The sequence below is a fragment of the Polypterus senegalus genome, chromosome 8, assembly GCF_016835505.1.
Source record: "Polypterus senegalus isolate Bchr_013 chromosome 8, ASM1683550v1, whole genome shotgun sequence".
Lineage (NCBI taxonomy): Eukaryota > Metazoa > Chordata > Cladistia > Polypteriformes > Polypteridae > Polypterus > Polypterus senegalus.
The window spans coordinates 177,531,955-177,552,305 of NC_053161.1; the positions used below are offsets into that span (position 1 = coordinate 177,531,955).

Here is a 20,351-nt window from a genome sequence, read left to right on the forward strand (position 1 = left end):
GCAATATACTGTATGTGTGTGCATATTTATATATTATATATATATATTGTGAACCCGGCCCGGACACAGACAGGTGGACATGTTGTAAATCACCACCACACGTTTATTTACAAATATATTTACAAATAATATGGTCACTAAGACTCACAGTCCATAAGTGCACAAACCCCAACACAGTCCTGGCCACTCAAATGCCTTTCTTCGGGCCGCCTCCACTCTCCTCTGCCTTGTCCTTCTTCCACCCGACTCTAGCCTCGAATGAAGGGAGACGGCTTCTTTTATACAGGACCCGGATGAGCCCCAGGTGTTCCCGGCATTCCTCCTCTGGCCACGCCCCAGCGTGGCAGAAGTGCCGGCTGTCCTCCCGGCAGCTCTCCGGGCGCCGTCCTAATTCTTTCCCCCAGCACTTCCTGGTGTGGCGGAAGTGCTGGGGTAACAGGTCCCCAAAGCATTGGGGCGCCTCCTGGCAGTGACCACGGGCCCCTACAAGGTGGAGCTTCTATGCCCTGTACCCGTGGCCCCCAGAGCAACCAGGAAGGCGACCCCCATGTGATCCAGGGTGGGTGCAGACCCACATCCGGTCCCTCATGTTGTCCCGGCCGGGTCATGGCCTCTGGCATCCCTGACAATATATATATATATATATATATATATATATATAGTAAACGTGTGAGTCCCTGTCTTCCACCCCAAAACACGAGGCTGAGTCTCAGTACTTTAGCAAAACCAGCTTTCTTCTGCTTGAAACAGGAATAGCACTGTTATTAATTGTAGTGGGGTCTACCGCTCTCCTATACACAGACGCAGGAGTCAGGCAGCGTCGTGACCAGGTTAGTGGCCAAGCAAAACTGTTCCTTGAATCGCCCATCGATGGCAGGCAGGCAGGCAGGCAGGTGATCTGTTCGGATTTGCTTTTGCAGCGAGTATCTGCAGCACTGGGAGCCTGCGGTTGCCCCAACAATGGATAAGCTGTCTTCCACAGACACAGAGATCTCACTTTGGGTTATTCTTCAGTGTGTTTTCCAATTGTGCGGAGCCCCAAAAGACTTTACAAACCTTACAGTATATTCTATATACATTTATAGCTCCATATATACATATATCCACATACATACACACACACACATTCACAAATTTATTATATATACATTTATAGCTACAGATATTAATACCGTTAACGTATAATACTCAACTATGTATAGAAAAGAACTCCATATGGTACAAACCTGGTGGGACTGCTCTCACTACTTTCTTAAATTCTTTACATTTTGACTGGAAAAATCTTTTGATTTTAAGAAGATGTCACAGGATCTTAACTGGTCAAGAAGATCAGCAACCAGACACATATCTCTTTCTTTCCAATCATGTAAATAAAATGTATTTTTAAAACTGCATATTCACTGTTTCACAAAGTTAGTTTGTGGGGGGAAAACGTGCATATTACTTGATTTCCATGTTAAAAGAGCTTCTTGACAGAATTTTGAAAGTTTAATTGACAGTTTAGTGGTGGAGTAGTTACAGGCTAAAAGAAATTTCAAGCTGTCAATAATCTTTTCAGATATTATAAGGGAGGAAGGACCAGACTGAGTCAGGATTTTCTAAACATGATTTCATCAATCAACTCCCAGCAACCATCAGCCCTGGAGCCAAAGAGACTTTTTCCCCAAAACATGATGTTTATTCTTTTGAATATTCAAATAAATGTAATAAACAAGTCATTAATTGCTTTGGAAACCTCTCTTTGACTTTACGGAGAAGGACCTGGCCTATAATAGATAAGCCTCTTTGATGCCAGTTATTACTCAGTATCATTTTGGATTTGTCAAGCTTGGGAGTAAAATTTGGAAGATTTCTTTCCAATTTGTTTTTATATATACTAGCTGTAATCAATGTACAGGAGACCATATTTAGCATTAACCTTTAGAGTGCACCATTTAATGAAATATATTTTGTAATGGACATGGTACTAAAATACATTGCACTGTTCATTCCAACAAATGGTACATTACAAACATTTGTAATAATAAAGTGCATTGTCTTGTTCATTCCAACATGTGGCACAGTACTAAAGTACATTGACTTGTTCATTTATAAAGTGCATTGCATTATTCATTTCAAGAGACATCGCACCACAAATATTTGTAGTAATAAAGTGCATTGTGTTGTTTGTTCCAACAGATGGCGCATTAGTAATAAAATGCATTGCATTATTCATTCCAACAAATGACACATCACCAGCATTTTTAATAAGTCATTCTTGCATTATCCAATCCAACAGATGGAGCATTATAAACATGTGTAGAAATAAAATGCACTTCAGGGTTCATTTCAAAAGGTGGTGCATCAAAAACATTTGTAGTAATTTAATATGGCATTGCATTGTTTATCCCAGTAGATGGCACATCACAAACATTTCCATTAACAAAGTGCATTGCTTTGTTCATTTCCACAGATGGCTCATTACAAATATTTGTAGTAATAAAATGCATTGCATTGCTTATTCTTACAAACATTAGCACTGCTTTTATGAATCCCACACTAAATGACATACTGTATAACCGAGACATAGCCCCCAACGGACACACAGATTCACTTGTCATTTTAAAGGTGGAAATAAGAGCAGATTTATATACATATATATATACACTTTGACTGGAATATTGCCGGTTCATGTGCTTATTAGTTTTTGCAGTTACTTCATGTGACTTTTCACCATTTTATTTCATCCCACCAGTTGACTAAGTCGTCTCATTACAATTAAAGGTTTGTCAGCCGATTGCTTTGATTGCTCGCCACTTCAAGCGGCGGCGTTAACAAGGCAGGTCTTTAATGGACTTTTACGAGAGGTTTAGGAAAACTCAAGAAAATGTGCGTTACGTACTTGCATTTTACGCTTCTCACATTTTATTATTTTAGAGAAACAAAGCGAGGTTCTGGTCTGCCTGTCAGTGGCTTTTTTTTCTTTTTTGCACAATCTAACCATCAGATGTCACAATAATCCAATTTAGTAAACGTTTGGAACGACCGAATCAGTTGTTTCTCCAATTCTGCCCTCACCAGTTTCACGCCGACTCTTGAAATTCTCTTTCTAATCTCGCACTCAATGTAACAACAAAGCCTCACATAGAACAGTTTTGCAGCGCCGCGTGACGTCATGAAGACGCGACGGAAACTAAAGCCACGCTAGCGCTTTACACTGAGCAGTAAACGAGAAGAAAGGCAGCAGAGGACTGAGCTGGGCTGGCGTACGAACGAGTTTAGAAGAGAAAAAAAATATATATATATCACCGAGAGACAGACAAGGGAGGTAAGTGCTTGGGGTCTGAGGTTGTGTGTGTTTTCATTCGCTCCACTCACAGTTACTGTATGAGACTGGAACAAGGGGTGAGCAGCGCGTCCATCAGCCCAACACTGGACTCTGCTCTAGTGAATTCTGTTGTGGCTCCCCGCGTGTCTTTTCTGTCCATTTGGGTCAATTTTTCACTTCAGTTTATCGATCTCCGTTTATTCTTCACGTCGTCCACACACTCTGTCACCCCTTCTTCTCCATTCTTTTCCGTTTATTCCTTCAGTCCTGTCGTTCTCAAATCTCCGACTTCGGTAATGCACTCCTTCCTCACACACTGTAATATTCTTTAATCGCTCTGGAAGCTTCCGTAAATGATCCAGTGCAAGGCAGATGGTTAACTCAGAAAGGCGTTTAATTTATTAGAGCACACGAAACAGAACTTTACAAAAGACGCCCATCTCTGTTACTAACCACACCACTTATTTATTCATACATTTACGTTGCTTATCTGGTTTATAACAACTTTATTTAAAACCTTAATTCACAATATACCACACACACACAGTGCTTTGATTTCTGCCCTCTTTCTCCATTCAGTCCGCGGTGTTAAGTGTAAAGACCAGAGCGGAATTGCTGACCTGCCGTCCGTTAAAAGCGCAGCGAGGAGTCGGTTGGGCTTTACACGTTTTATTAGGAAAAGAGAAATAAGAACAAACTGGATACAAGCGGAGAACGAATACAAATAGAGGAATGGAAAAGTCTAGTGGCTGAGTAAAATATACACGCCTGGGGACGACTTATTAGTGAATCGCTTAAAAGTGGGTGTGGATAAGTAGACAGCTCAATGAGTGACACGTCTCTAACCCAACCCAACGCCTCTTGAAGGCGGTGCTCAAAATTAGGGGCGGTGACTTTGAACTGCCAAGATCAGAGGTGCTCAGGTTAAACTGTACCGACAAATCGCAAAACTCTAATAAACGACTACAGTCAAAGTGTCTCGTAAAAGTCCTGTTTGGCATATACATATATATCGCATGTGCAGGGAAAGCATTGGACGTTTTCAAAATAAACAATCTAATGCAACGGGAAATCCCTTGTATCACATACAGCTGATAACAAAGTCCCTCAGGAGATGCCTGTAGGATTCATATAAAGATGGTTAGCCTAAATAGTACAGGTGGATTATGAATAAGGCGAGTGTCTCTTTAAGATACTAATTCACCCAGCTGTATAAACTGGCCCAGAAACAGGTGTGTGGGGAGAGCAACGGTGAACTGGGTGTTTACAGCAAGGAAGCAAAATCCTTGCCTTAAATGTTCCTTTTTATGTGATACAATTGGGCACATACTAACCAATTACCATGAGGGTCATTCTATTGGGGTACCCAAGAGTCTCCTAAACACAGGGAGGAAGATAGTGGAAATCTGCTCAAGTTAGGTGCCCAGTATTGGATGTTGATTCACTGTATTAATCCCTGAGGGGGAACCATCTTTTCACATGACCTTTGGAGTACAGAACACCAGGTCGGCCATTATACAGCGCACCCCTGGAGCAGTTAACCCTTCAGGTTAAGGGTCTTGCTCAAAGGCCCAACTGAGTATAGAAATTTAAAAGGAACCTGGTATTTATTAAAGTACAATAACGGTGTAAGAAAATATAAGTACTCCTTGTTTAGTGACTAACTTGGTTTACAACAATTTGTAGCTATGACCGTTTTTTTATTTTTTTTTAAAATGCTTGCCAGCCATTGTGTGCATTTACAACCAGCAGGCTCCTTGTCTGTGTGCAGCACACCTTAATAATAATAATAATTCTTTGCATTTATATAGAGCTTTTCTCACTACTCAAAGCGCTCCACAGTTTCAGGTTAAGGGTCTTACTCAAGGGCCCAACAGAGCAGAGTCCCTTTTGGCATTTATGGGATTCGAACCGGCAACCTTCCGATTGCCTTCCTCAGAGCCACCACTCCGCTCTTCCTCAGTGACTGAGCGTGTGTTGTTTACTGGTACCATTAGTACAACATATAGCCCTTTTATTTCCATATTTAGTCATTTATACTCACTTACACATCATATTAAGATGTCTTTGAAGTGAAAAAAAAAACCCAAGTTCCGCTAAAGGAAGTAGCAAGATGCAAAGGAACGCCACTCTGTACTTCACTTACTGTATAACCTTATGTTTTACTCAAACACCATGCGTAATTTGTACCTGCGCAATAAGCTGTCTTTACATACATTGAGTTTCCATTCAATCAGTTCCTGTTTAGGCTAATTTAAAAAAAAAAAAAAAAAAATCTGCATAATCCTGCCAACTACGCCAAATACTCTATTATATAGTGTCTGTCTTTCTATCTATTATATAGTGCCTTTCTCTTCTATCTGTCTGTCTGTCTAAGCACCCTTGGACCTGACAGGGATACTCTCCTCAGGGGGCAGGAACACTTGCAGATGCCATGAGTGACAGGGTAAGGGGGGCACAGACATGGCCTTTGGACTCCTCTCCCTGCTCCTGAATCCTCTTTGCTCATGGGACCAGGGGACAGAGTGGCAAACGAGTTTCCTCTGGCCTTAGGTAAGCAGGGTTGGCATTCATAGGACAGAAGGACAAAGCATCTTGGAAAACATGTTTTAGAAGCTTATAGCTGAAAAAAAAATGTTTGAGGCCACCCGCGAACGGTCAACATATAAAGGTTGATCCCTCCACCTCTCGCACACCCCGGGTCATTACAATACATACAGTATTAAACCTAAGCTTTAAAAGTATTCTTATATTTTAAATATGGTGCGTTGTAGTCCTGCAGTAATGGCATGCAAAGATTTAAAAGATAATAATAATGGATCAAAGAGGCGATTAAAAGTAAAAAAAAACACCACAAGTTAAAGCAGTTGTACAAAAAAAATATGGATGCTCTGATTCCCATGGTTGTTGCTTAGCAGCCTGGTGACAAAACGAGGAGTACTTGTATGTAAATTAAAAAGTGAAAGTCAGTCATTCTGCAACCCGTTATATTCTAACACAGGGTCACTGGTCTGTTGGAGCCGATCCCAGCCAGCACAGGGCGCAAGGCAGGAACAAATCCTGGGCAGGGCGCCAGCCCAATGCAGGACACCCACACACTTGGGACAATTTAGGACCACCAGTGCACCTAACCTGCATGTCTTTGGACTATGGGAGGAAACCCACGCAGACGCGGGGAGAACATGCAAACTCCAAAAGGTGAAAGTAATTTATAAATTACACAGTAACTGCAACTGGTAGAAGCTGACACAATACAACATGTTTGTGATGGCTTGTGGGTTATTTCAAACACAAACACACAGTCCAGCACTCTGCTGTTTGTCTGTTTGAAGCCAAGGTCAAATGAACATGGACTCTCCCCTACGGGATTGCACCATTGTTTTGTAAAAAAAAATGCACCATAGTTTGATTTCTTTGGGGCAGAGGGAGTGAAACCTGCTGAAGTTCACTGATGGATGTTGGCTCAGAACGAAAATGAAAACAGCAGGAATCAACAAAAAGTTTGTGAAGAACGGGTAGAGAGGTTTAAATCGTGTAGAGCAAGTGTAACTGCTGAAGCTCCATCTGGTTGACCATCAACATCATGCACACAATCTCCTATTGACATCAAACAAGACTGACTGACTACGTTATCTGCTGTTGCTGCACATTTGGATATCCACTATGGATCTGTGTGTGCCAAACGGCTTACTGATTCTCACAGGCCAGCATCCTTGGGTGACGCGTGTCGGCCTAAGCTAGCAGACCCTGTATTTCACCTGCTTGTCGTCTTCTGTTGCATGCCATGCATTCCAGCAAAGTAATTTCTTCCTTCCTGATGTCCATCTGTTTCTTAACACAATCCTGAGGCGCTACTTGTTTAAAAATATTTCTCAATATAACCGATAAATCAATTTGAAGACCCCCAACAACACTGTATGTTTAATCCACATAGTTAGCAATTTTGACCCACATCTATGAATGATGGTCTTCTGTCGGCCTGCTGGTCCTTCACTCCACTCAAGTTTTTTTTTATCAGATAGTTTGATGTGAAGGGTGATGAGTTTCTGTCACCATGCTATATTGTTGGATCTCTAAACTCTCTGACATGATGTAATTCTCGATTGAGGAGGTGTTTGAGAAAATGAAATTCAAATCTTTTTAGATATGAGTAGTACAAATTTGCTGCAATTAAATTCTGTTCTTTACACACAGACACTGAAGAAGCTGCCGTTTACTGTAATGTCTACATGGATGTGATCGAGGAGACGTGTAAGCCTGACACGAATATCATGGAGGTAATAGCTGTAAGGATTAAGGAGGAGGACTGTGAGTGGGAGTCCATCCACCCTGAACAGGAGCGTCTCTCCATTCATAATAAGGACTGTGATCCGAGGTCAGTGGGCCCTAAAGAAGAGGCCGAGGAGAAGTCTGTCAGCATTGAGACCCACGACCGTACAAATATAAAGAGTGCCGAGGAAGACGACCCTTACTACGGGTGTCAAGATGGAGCGGTGACCGGGTTAGACTCTTCTCAAAGCAAGTACTCTTCATCTCGGGAGCCCTCTGTCAATGAGGTAGAGTCTGACACAAAGAACACTGAGGAAATCTCATCTTTTAGGACTTTGGAAGATCAACTACCACCTACTAATCCATCTGGAAAAAGTAAGTGGAAAAAATAAAAAATGTGTATGTTTTAGGGTCAGGTGGTTATGAGCCTGAAAGGGGCGGCCTTGTGCTTTTCTTATGAGAAACTTGTAAATGGAGTGAAACTGATGTGTCTTTAATGTAATTTGAGAGTTCACCTATGTCATCGTTATAAGATTTAGTCATTTGTAGTAAATTTTATGCAGATAGTCCAAGCCTACTCTCATTAAAGAGTGGTATACACAAGTACGCCTGCAAGAAAAAGTTTGGAACTCCTTGGATTTGCACATTAATCCCTCCTAACAATTTGGTTTTATCTTCAGCTAAGTGCCAGTAATAGACAAAGACAGTTGTATGAAACGTTATAATGCACAAAGAACTGGGCGACTTCTTTTCAATCCTGTTCTAACTGTTTGCACTGCACATTCACAGTCCAATCTGTGACCCTCTCGTGTTCACTAACGGGGTGACCGTCCTTCACTTCCAATGGCCCTCCACCAAACATTTCCAGTAGTTGCTGCTCGGCCTTACGTTGTAGTCCATTCCTGCTTTTCAGACTTTGATCAGATCTGTGACTTTTCTGGGATTAGCTGTCTTCAGGTCGGACCACAACATCTGCCTTTTGTGTTGAGCTACAGACTCTGAGTGGCCAACTCCTTCAGTTTTGTTGGTAATTTGTTTTAGTGTTTTGACCCTTTTGTCTCGTTTCATCACCCAGTTTCTGTTGAGCCTGATATTCTCTTGTCTAATATCTTAATAACATTTTGTATTCAGTGCTTCCCTTACTGAGAGTAAGCTGTCCAAGACCTGAAGGAGTAAATTAGCACTAGAATTACCAAAGCCTACAAAAAAACTTGTAAATCTGGCCCAAATTAAATCCCTTCGCACCCCTCTGTCAGTGTCTTTTGTCTTGTAAATGTGCAGATCAAGACAAGCAGCCTGCTATACTACCTACCCACCGTCGGTGAATGGGCACAAAGTTCTCCCTGTTCCAGCCTTGATTATCTGGGAATGAAGTGCTGGAGGTTTAGAGTGGAAATAATAGATCGTTATTTGGAACACATGCATTTAATGTGTGTTCCGTTTCTGCAATAATCTGTGTAAACACATTGTTAAAACAGAAATGTTTTTCATATTTTATTAATAAATGTCAAAATGTAGGCATAAACTATATAATATGTGAAGCCTGAAGTCCAAAGATCAAATAAACACTTTCACAAAAGTTTCAAGGATAGTGCAACAGCTTCTGTGGCGCAGCAGTAAGATTTGGTGACTTGTAATCAAGAGTCCCTCGGTTCGATCCTGACTGCCTTGTATGTTAACCTTTTGAGTAATGAGCTGCTCTTATTGTTAATATTATACATTTTGATTTGCGCTTGTAACAGACTGTGTACATTTATAGTACTTTTTTTTTTCACTTTTATTCTGTCAGTCACGATACATACTACTGACAACCCCCCTAGGATCTGATGCTGTTAGTTTTTATCTGAAACTGGGAATACCTGTAGATGTGAGTGGTGTTTTGAGACAATGGAACTGGACCTTCTCTGATCTGGAGGGATAAAAGCTGACACACAAAAGCTGGTGAATCTGCCTTCTTCGTATCTCACCGTCACTTGATTTTCTTTTTATTCAGTTTTATTGAGTGTTCCTGCTCACGCTGAATTAGTATGCATCCCCCCAGATCTTGCCAGGCCCCACATGATGCTGTATGGTGTTGTTTCTTTTGTACTCCAGGACATGCAGAGGAAAGAATAGTACAGTAAGGTCAGTTCACCGCTATATGCAATCGTCCGATTCAAATGTTAACAGTTCACACACACGAGGACCGTCCTTCCTACATTTACGACATGTGTACCTGTTGCAATGCACGCACTTCTCTCCATGCTGTGGTTCCTATTACATTGAAGGGGCGCCTGACACTGAGTTTGCTTTCCTGGGGGGAAGCAGCTGTCTTGGAACAGAAGCTTGTCGATGTTGCATCCTCTTCTTTTTCCATCGCCTTTTCTTGTAAGAAGTGACAGCGAAGTTTCTCTGCAAGGTGAGTTTTGAACACTCATGTTTCTCAGTGGCCCCCGTGCATGCCTTGTACAGTACATGTGTGTTGATCGCCGCCAGGTCAGGCATATTGTAGCACAAGCAACCGGCCACCCGCGTGCTCCTGCTCACACTGAATAAGCTCACACCTTCCAGTGCCTGATGTCAACACAGCACAGAGAAAAAAAAGACACATATATAGCACATTGGGTATAAATTTATGGTACTTGTAAAAATTTGTTTTTTTTTTCTCATTTTTATTCTCTGTCACGATCACGCCTTACCACCCCTACCAATCTGACCCTAACTAACAGCGTTAGTATAAATTTACATCTGATCTGACGGTGTTCATTTTCAAATAATACTGCATAAGTGCGATGATGTTTTCTGATTGGTACTATTCAGGTCATGCAATGATTTCTTCAAAATGTCCCATATATCTGTCTCTTTCTTTTTTTACCTGGCGCTGTGTTGACATCGTGCACCAGAAGGCATGAGCTTATTAAGAATTACTTATTAGGAACACGCAGGTGGCTGGTTGCTTGTGCTATAACAAGCTTGACCTGACGGCAATCGACGCACATGTACTGTACAAGGCATGTATGGGATCCACTGAAAAAAGAAGAGCATTCATGGCTCACCTTGCAGAGGAGCTTTGTCGTCACTTCTTGCAAGAAAAGGCGATGCAACATCGACAAGCTTCTGTTCCAAGACCACCACTTTCCCCAGGAAAGCAAACTGAGTCAGTGTCAGCTGCCCTTTCAATGTAATAGGAACCAAAGCATAGAGAAAACAGGGACACCCGGAGTGCTTCCGGGGGAGACAACAGGCACTTCCGCCTCGCTGGGGCATGTCAGTGTGGGATTGCCGGGAACACACCTGGAGCACATCCGTGTGCTTATTTAAAGGGGCCACCTCCCTGCAGAAGGAACAAGAGTCAGGTGGAAGAGTGACAAGGTCTTTGGAGGAGGCAGGGGGTGGCCTGAAGAAGAGAAAAGAAAGAGAAGGCATTGTGTTGGCCTGGACTGAGGGGTATTGGGGCTGGTGAGCACGGACGTTTGTAAAATAGAAATGAACAATAAACGTGTGTTGGGTGACTTGAGCCTGTCTGCCTGTCTGTGTCCGGGGCAGTGTTCACACACTTCACTCCCAGATAATCAAGGCATGAACTGGGAGAACTTTGTGCACGTTCTGCGGCTGTGGGGTGATGGAATAGCTTGTCTTTATCGGTACATTTACAGGACAAAAGACACTGACGGAGAGGTGCGAAGGGATTTAAGGTGGGCTGGGTTTACGAGATTTTTCATAGGCTTTGGTAATTCAAGTGTTAAGGCTACACTGTGATGCTCCCTCCACCATGAGGTTGAGGTTTTGGATTGTGGTGGTGTGTATTTCTGCCCGAGAAACGCTCTTCATAGGCCATTCTGTTGTAATTCAACAGAGGTCTTGCATCATCATTTTTATTTTGATGAAACGGCTTATATGAATTACAGCAACCTTCTAGAGCTCAGGTTTTTGTTTTTTTCTTAATTTGCATTTGAGATGGAGGCAGTGCAAATAAATAGTTTGGTTCCTATAAAAGCTACATGAGTTAGCTGTTGCTCATGGGGAAGCCCAGACCTTCAATGGTGTGGTTAACTTGGACTATATTTCAATTTTGTTTTTCAAGGATGAAGACAGAATGCATTTTTTTTTTTTTTGCATTTTATTGATTTTATTATAATCCAATTACATTCCATACAAAGAAGTCAAGTTTAACAAAACTAGGTACTAAACAAATCAACCCCCACCCAGGAGAAAGAGCTAGGCCAACAGAGTAAAATCTGTAGATAAGTAAATGAATAAAAATAGAGTACAAAAAAGAGGGGAGAGATTCCACTTCCTCAATTTAAATGCTATTCTCAAAGGTTATTGATTTGATCCTGCCGGGTTTTGAAAATGTTTTGTACAGATCCACTTAGTGAGAATTTGATTTCTTCCAGTTTCAAATAATATAAAGCATCAGTTACTCACTGATTTAACAGAGGTGAGTTAGGATTTTTCCAGCTGAGCAAGACAAGTCTACGTGCCTGTTGTGATGTGAAGTTTCACAAGTTGATAAATATTTTGTATGTCTTTATTTGTAATTTAGGCATAACAATGTAATATTAGTGTTACATTAGTGAGAAGCATTCATGTTTACTCCTCCCCTAAAATGGAGTCGCTTTGAATTTTACGATACGGTTGGGGAGAAATGCCTCAAACCAGTTTGGTAATTGTTTCACTGCTAAAGTCTCTCTTTCAACCCACACACAAAGTCAGGCTGCCTAACTGCCAAGCTTTACCTTAACATATGGTTTGGAGGGCAGGTGTGAAGGTGTTCTGTTCCCCCATTGGTCTGAAGTATGGCTGTTTGGAATTGGCTTATATCAAAAGCTTTTAAATACCATGACATCCTATTGGCTGTAGGGGTTGGACAGAAAACCTATAAATTTGCTTGCTTTGCCCAGCTCTCTCTCTCTGTCTTACCAAACTGATGCCTGAGCTGAAAAGGACAACACAATGAAGAGTGCAGCTCGGCAGCCATATTCTGAAGAAAGCTGACCACAAATGAGGACTTGACTAGAGGCATTTAAAGTCACTAACAAGTCTGTGTGCCGCTTGAAACTACACATCACCATTTATCAGATTGTATGGTTGCCAATAATCAAATGTACTTTGCATATTGTTTATGAATATTACCAATAATACATTGTTTAAATTGTAACTTAACTCTTGCTTGTCTTTTACTACACCTAATTGCCTGAGGTTATAAATGTAGAAGGGAAGGTGGGGAGGCATTATATGGTACAATACCTTATAAACAGTGGTAAGTCTGTGAGATTTGAGGCATTCTGACAAAGGCTACATATTAATAATACAAAAGGGGAAAGTAGATTAATAGATTACTCTACCAAGACAAAACAGTGCCAATAGTGTAGTAAAGGCAATTACAGTTTGTCCTTTACCACTTTAAGACCCTCTGTGAGCCCACCAAACACAGCTATTAGTGGATTAGGAGGGATTGTGACGCTGTAGCCCTCTGAGAGGCATTTCAAGATTTTAGTCCCACAGAATGCGTTTTTTTTTTTTTAACTAATTTTGGTTGATAAAAACCAGTAAAGGGCATGGAGTAGCAAGTCTTTTGTTTGTTTTACTGAAATACACATGTCATCCATCCTGTGGATGTCATTTTGTGATACCCACCCCCCCATTCTTGTTATTTCTTCTTTATTCTCACCGTCTATGTCGCAATTAAAATTGACATGTTGACTTTATTCTCTTAGTTTGTTTTGTCATTAAAGCAGAATTTCAAAAACTTCATCTTAAAATCGATGTTTAATTTATTATATTTTCTCAAACCCCATCATAAGTTAATGTAACGCATTAAATGCTTTGTGTTAAGTGTTCCCCGAACCAGTTGTTAATCGCTCCGTGATTCTTAAACTGACTTCTTGCTGGCAGCGATCACCGCACAGAATCCATTCACTTCATGATATTCCTGCTCTCTGAACATTTTGAATGCTAAGATAAATACTTGATATTTTCATGATGAGATGCATATAATAATCGCAGTTTTCTCTACATATCTCTCTTCCACATGTCCCAGCAAGATTTTTCCACCTCCACCCAACACTCGTTCACAGCAGTCCTTTGAATAGTCCATTTTCTTCAGCCTGGAAGTAATTCTGGGCTTTTGCCACCATGACTTCCAGGCTATGGTGAGACATGACTCCCCAGGTTCTCTTGCAGCATCCCCTGGTGGCACCCTGCCAGACTGTGGTATTAAACTCCATGTCCCATAGTGCCCTGCGGGAATCTGAGGCACCGTTGCAGTCCAGGGAAGATACCATCTAGCGTCTTGGGGGAGGCAGTGTCCTAGAAAAACTGCCTTCACCCATCCTTCAATCTCAGGGGTGTCCTGGTGGGGTTGACCTACTGGCCGTCTATTACAACACACAGACCATTGCGTCTATTTGGCCCCAAATGTTCTGTCATTTTAACTACTGAGTCAATGGCATAACGACAGCAAATAGAGTTTAGATAAGCATCCTGCTCCACACATATACTGCGTGTTAAAACGCTTTGCAGGCTATGCAGAAAGTAGAAATTCCCAGGTCCTCCTGCAGCATCTCCTGGCAGCACCCACGGTACCCTGCAGGGCTGTGAAGTCGAAGCCCAGATCCCATGATGCCCTGCAGGAGTCCGGGGCCCCGCTATGCTGCAGGGAAATCGCCATCTAGTATCTTGGGGGAGGCAGTGTCCCAAAGTCGTTGTAGTCCCCCATCCTTCCATTTTAGGGGTTTCCTGACTGGGTTGAACTGCCAACCATCTCTCCCACCCCCAAGACTAATTTTTCTTTCACATTATTCTTTCTCGATCTTCGGCATTTAATCACCTTCTGTGATATGGCTGACTTTCAGCAGATGGCTCTGCTCTTATTCTTCTTCCTAGTAGGGTGTTCATCGTTAGGTAATTGGCTTCTGCAGTTTGTTTGACGCTCAGAATCGCTGAGCTGCTCTTGTCGCTGCTCTTTTGTTTTCTGTCTGCCTTGTCACGTTCTTGATCACTTAGAAGTCGTAAACACACGAGGATAGATCACTTCACCGAGGGTTCCTTTACCTCAGATTGTTTGGATCTTCAGGATGTATCTGGTCATGAGCTTTTGTTCGAGACTAAGATTTGAGGTTCTAGCTCCAGTAGTCCGTGCGTAATCATGTGTCAGACAGACCCTCCCTTTTCATATTTTGTATGATGGCAAACTGATTCTTTTAGTTTTGTACTGTCATTAAGAGCATGTGACCAATAATCTTGTCGATTTGGGTCTCTTACATGCAATCTGTTTTTATTTTGCTGTGTGAACCTCTTACCTACAGCGATTGTGCTCAAGTGGTGAGTTATTGTAATTCAGAAAGCAAGATTAACAAGGTGAATGTCTTTCCATGTGCAACTTAATTTTTACAATTGCTGATGCTTTTAAAATTTACCTTTAGTCGTAGCAAGCATTTATTTAAACCTGTAATTATAAATGAGTTATAGGGCAGTGGCTTGAAAAATAATCTTTTATGTTTCTTTTTAAATTTCACACAGGAGGCAAACCTCACTGCTGTTCAGAGTGTGGCAAGCAGTTTTTTGACAGGAGCACCCTGCTGAGACACATTAAAATTCACACCGGATTGAAGCCATATTGCTGCAATGAATGTGGCAAACCATTCTCGCGAATGAGCAATCTGCAGAGACACACAAGAATTCACACCGGAGAACCCCGTGAAAAGCTCTACAGCTGTTCTGAATGTGGCAAAAGTTTCTCCCAGAGGAGCCATCTTCACCGTCACAAAGTCATTCACACCGGAGAGAAGCCATACTGCTGTTCAGAATGTGGCAAGAGATTCTCACGGACCACCAGTCTTCAGAGCCATCAAAGAGTTCACACAGGCGAGAAGCCGTATTGCTGTTTGGAATGTGGCAAACACTTCTGCGACAGTACGACGCTTCAGAGACACGCGAGAATTCACACGGGAGAGAAGCCATATTGCTGCTTGCAGTGTGGCAAACAGTTCTCCCACAGGAGTACTCTACGGGTGCACATTAGAACTCACACTAAGGAGCGACCGTATTCCTGTTCGGAATGTGGACGAGGATTCTGTCACAGGAGTCACCTCTGGAGACACATCAGAATTCACAACGAAGAGAAACCGTATTGCTGTAATGAATGCGGCAAGAAATTTTTGCGTATGAGCCATCTTCAGAGCCACACGAGAATTCACACCGGAGAGAAGCCCTTTTGCTGCTCTGAATGTGGCAAACAATTTGCACACATGATCAGCCTTAAAAGACACTCTACGGTTCATACGGGAGAGAAGGAGTAAGTTGGTGGGTCAAGAAGTAAGAAGTGGAGGAAAGGAGTAAATACTCGAATCTTTGAGTAGCTTCATGTCGGGGGGAGCTTCGTTCCCCCTCCCCCAGATCCATACAAGATCTCATCAAGATAAAACTACCCTTGTAGTTTGAAAAAGATTTCAATTCATACTGGACCCTTTGTTCCCCAGAATTTAAAGGTGTCCGCCCTTTGTCCCGGCACTAGGGTAAGGTGATGGCGATAGCAATAGTGCAACGTCTTAAGATGAAGTGGGAGAAGACATCCAATGTGGTGTTAGTCTCAATGAACAGTGTTGCTGGCTCCCCCCAAATGTGACAGTCAAGGACACAAGAGCTTCACTCGAGTAATAAATTAAGAGAAGCGGACACTATCCAGGGGTCATTTGGAGATGAAGAACAGATCATTTGTTGCTACTTTGATGGAACAAATCCAGAGTGTCTACCAGGAGGGCTCAAACAACACGGTAATCCCAGCATCCAAATAAAGTAATATAACTGATGCCAACCCAGGATCTGTAATAGCGTTATTAAAGCACGTGTCGTTTAGCATAGTGAAACTTCTTCTTCTGAAAGTTCTGAACCGTCAAAAAATAGTGACATCTGCTGGTTTAAAGAAATTATTGCAGCCCTGAGCTCAAGGTGGCCAGTGGAGGGAAGCGCACATAGGAGCTCTTGCTGGTTGTATACAAAAATGTTCGTTTTGATCTTATTGTGTTGCCATTAAAATCCAGCAATAAATGGACACCATATAGGTGGCAATTTTCTACAACAACGTTTAAACGTGTTGTCCTCCTCATGTAATTTGTTGCCATTCTGAATACTGCAACACCGTATGAGTGCTCACCTGTGCTCAGTCCGTCTCATTGTGTCCATCGCACGTCCCAGTAGCTCCTTACAATGATGGCTCACTGTTGCCACAGTAGATTTTAACCCATATGTGCCTTTGGCAGGCTTGCTTGCTGTTTTTTATTGGCTTCCCTACTGAAGCTGCACAGGTGAATGATGGGATGCCAACTTATTGTACTGGCAACTCATTTTCAGTGATGGAATTTGGTAGTGCCATTATGATAGCAATGAGAACATCAAGAACTGAGCACCGGTATGACCCTACGATTTATTATAAGCCATCACTGATTCAGAATTGTGTCACAGTGTCTTCATGTCGAGGGATGTTCGCTGTGAGGTTGTGTGAAAGATTAATATTTTTCCCATCAGTTTATGTGGAATGATCACACCAAGGGGCAGAGAGAATCTTAACAGGTTTTAGGGAATGTGCTTGTGAAACTAGGGTTTGGGGAAAATGTGCCGACAGTTGGCTACACTGGAGTACTGATGGCACATTTGTAAATTTCAGTACTGAAGAATAGTACAGCAGTGGACTTTTCTCAATTTGCACACTTCTGGACTCCATATTTACTTCACTATCCGCTCTGTATGAAAGGCAGGTGGCGTTGTTTCACATTCTCTTCCATAGCATGTTGGACGGCACTAAGCTTTAAAGCAGTCCGAGTGCTGTGGGAGCATCGGGGACATTCGAAGCTTAGACGTCACCCGTTACGTGGTAATGAAGCTACGACACAGACTGTGGCATGCTGTGACATCCCGCCCAGAGTTATTCAACAAAAGTCGAGGCAAGTCGGATACTTCCTTACCTCATGTGTTGATGGCAGTCTGACGACTCGCTAAGCAGGAAAACCGAGAATTTAAATAAGTAGACCAATAGAGAAGAAAGGACAACTGGCAAGAGCACTAATGTGATGGGATATCTGCAAGCTTGTGTACAGTAGACCAGGACCCTACCTGTGTGTGTGTTTGTGTGTGTTGGATTGGTATTGTATTATTGTCAGCCTTTCTGTGGAGACATGCAAGTTAGAATGTCATAGTACTGAGCCCATCTGACGTTAAACTTCACTTGAGTCTGCACATACGTGTTGTCTCTCTGCACTCGGCATGTTCTCCCAAGTTTCTTAGCTTTTCCCTCCAGGTACTGTGGTTTTCTTTCCACTTTGCCAGAGACATACAAGTTGGCAGTTCCATTGGCACTATATGAGTGGGCCTGGTAATAAGCTGGCAATCCTATCCATGGCTGTTTCTTGCCAAGGCTTTGGTCTTCCTGCAGGTATTGATAAAACTCTGCTTTATTGTGTATCAAAGACCCAGGTTACTCCAACACATGGTAGTAGTTAAACCTTCATGTCAGCTTTGGTCCACTGCTGCTCACTCTTTCGATTTGAGTGACTTGTCTCTAAACTCAAATGTGTTTTGTCTAGACAAATTCTGTTGTTAGTAGTAATAGTAGTATTTACGTTTGTCCGTTTGATTCCCCTACCACCACCGGCCACACCGGTGGGCTGCTAAACTCAAAAGTTCATCCTCTCGCTCACTGCACTCGCAAGATGGCTTCTTCAACTGGGAAGATGTGTGGGTGACTAAAGTAGGTATGGACCGGCAGCGTCCAACTGATACGCTTCAGGCTCTCGTCACAGGTGTTCCTACTCGCCTCTTTTATTTGTCCTTTCAGATGAACCTTTTGCTGTTGTCTTATAATTGGAGCAGATATTTCCATTTCATGCTGCACTGTTTGTTTTTCTGTTGCGTCCTCCTTTTCTAAAAAGCATTCGTCAGGTGTTTCTGTAACACTTAGTAATGACGTATGCCTCTTGCTCACTTTGCAATTCATTTTATAACTCTTAACTGATATGGGTTCATTTCTGTCCGACCAACAATCTTCAATCTGGAAGACCACTGGGTCACTCGATGGAGGCTGCACTTCTTTCAGTCGCTTGTGCTCTTAAATCTGCTCTAGCTGCTTCTCTTTCCATTGGCCTTCTAATTGGCTTTCTAGCCCTCCAACCCCGCTCGGCTTATCTCTTCCCTTGATAAACTCTGTGGTTCTGCTTTAGTCCTACCTCTTGGACTAATCCTTTCGTGTCTCTTGGTCTAACTACTTGTCAACCTCCACATATCCTTTGAGGGACACCTGAAGAAAGTTTCAGTACTGGGTCCACTTCTCATTTCTCTCTACAATTGTTCCTCAGGTAATTTTCTCATGGCTTCTCCTACCACTACCTCTATGCTGATGGTGCACAGATCTTCCTGTCGTGTCCCTCTTATGACCCACAGGTTTCAGCTCCGGCTGTGTCTCTGCTGTCTGATCATGGATCAACAATCATCACTATAAACCTATCTGTTCAAAATCAGATATCTCATGCTTGCCCTCAGATTTGACTCTAAGCATCGCCCTCAAACACCTTCACCATCAGTCACAGGCAACTCATCCTAGTTGAAGATATCACAGCTACAATTCAGAAACATTATAAAAAATCAAAAACAAGAAATACTGAGATTAATAAAGGACCCCCATCCCCTCCTAAACTCCATCAGCTGTCAGTATCCACCATTTCCATTGCGGTTACTGGCTTCCTTCCACCTCTCATCAGTTGTAATGAGTGCGATTAGTGAAGCTGTTCCTGGTCCATTCATTCCCTTGCTTCGTAGAGCAACTGACAGCAACCAACTGACTATGGGTGGTCAGCCACTTTCAAAAGATCTCAGGGACAGAGTTGAGGACAGACATGAGGCAGAAGATGGAGACAAAAAACATCTCAAAGGCTTCATCAATCCCAAGGAGCTCAGTAAAGTCCATCATAAAGAAGTGGCAAGTGTTTGGTACAACTAGGACCCTCCCTATTGGAAGGAAGAGCAAGGAGGACACTGGTAAGAGAGGCTACTGGGTGCCCAACAGCCACTTTGAAGGAGTTACAGGATTTGATGGCACAGAGTGGTCATTGTGTGGATGTGACAACAATTTCACAAGCGCTCCATCATTGTTGCTTGTTCAGGAGGGTCGCACTTCTCAAGAAAGGCGGCAGCATCCTGTTGTGGGGGGCCTGGGGCTCTCGTTAGGGTAGAAGGAAAAATGGATCGGGGAAAATACCATCAAATTCTTGAGGAAAACCTGCTACCCTCTGCCAGAAAGCTGAAGATGGACAGAATGTTCACCTTTCAACATGACAACGACACGAAACTCACAGCAAAATGGAGCACACGGTGGCTGAAGGAGAAAAAAGTGAATGTCCTGGTGTGGCCAGTCAGAGCCCAGACCTGAATCACAGTGAAAATCTGTGGAAAGATCTGAAGATAGCAGACCACCAACGCTCACCATCCAATGTGACCAAACTTGAACAGTTAAACTATAAAGAAGAGTGGGGGGCAAATATTGAGTGGGCTCAATCGAGATGTGCAAAGCTGATAGAGAAGAATCAACAGACTCAAGGCTGTCATTAAAGCACAGGGGGGTTCAACAAAATGACATTGACATTGGGGGGTCCTTTATTAATCTCAGTAGGTCTTGTTTTTGATTTTTTATAATTTTTCTGAACTGTAGCTGTGATGTCTTTCACTTGGATGTTAGAGGTGGCATCGAGTAAGTAAAGTTGGGAAGAAATATTGGTTTGTGTGTTTTCATTTAAGGCTATAAAGC

The 20,351-nt window shown here is 42.5% G+C and overlaps 1 protein-coding gene across 1 annotated transcript in view; it reads left to right on the forward strand.

The window, feature by feature from the left end:
• Positions 1 to 16,373, forward strand: part of LOC120533472 (gastrula zinc finger protein XlCGF26.1-like) — a 48,382-nt gene extending 32,009 nt beyond the window's left edge. Inside the window, exon 4 of the mRNA XM_039760387.1 lies at positions 15,071 to 16,373. Within this exon, the coding sequence (XP_039616321.1) occupies positions 15,071 to 15,858 (788 nt within the window). The 3' untranslated portion in view covers positions 15,859 to 16,373. The remainder of the gene's footprint in view (positions 1 to 15,070) is intronic.
• The last annotated feature ends 3,978 nt before the right edge of the window (positions 16,374 to 20,351 follow it).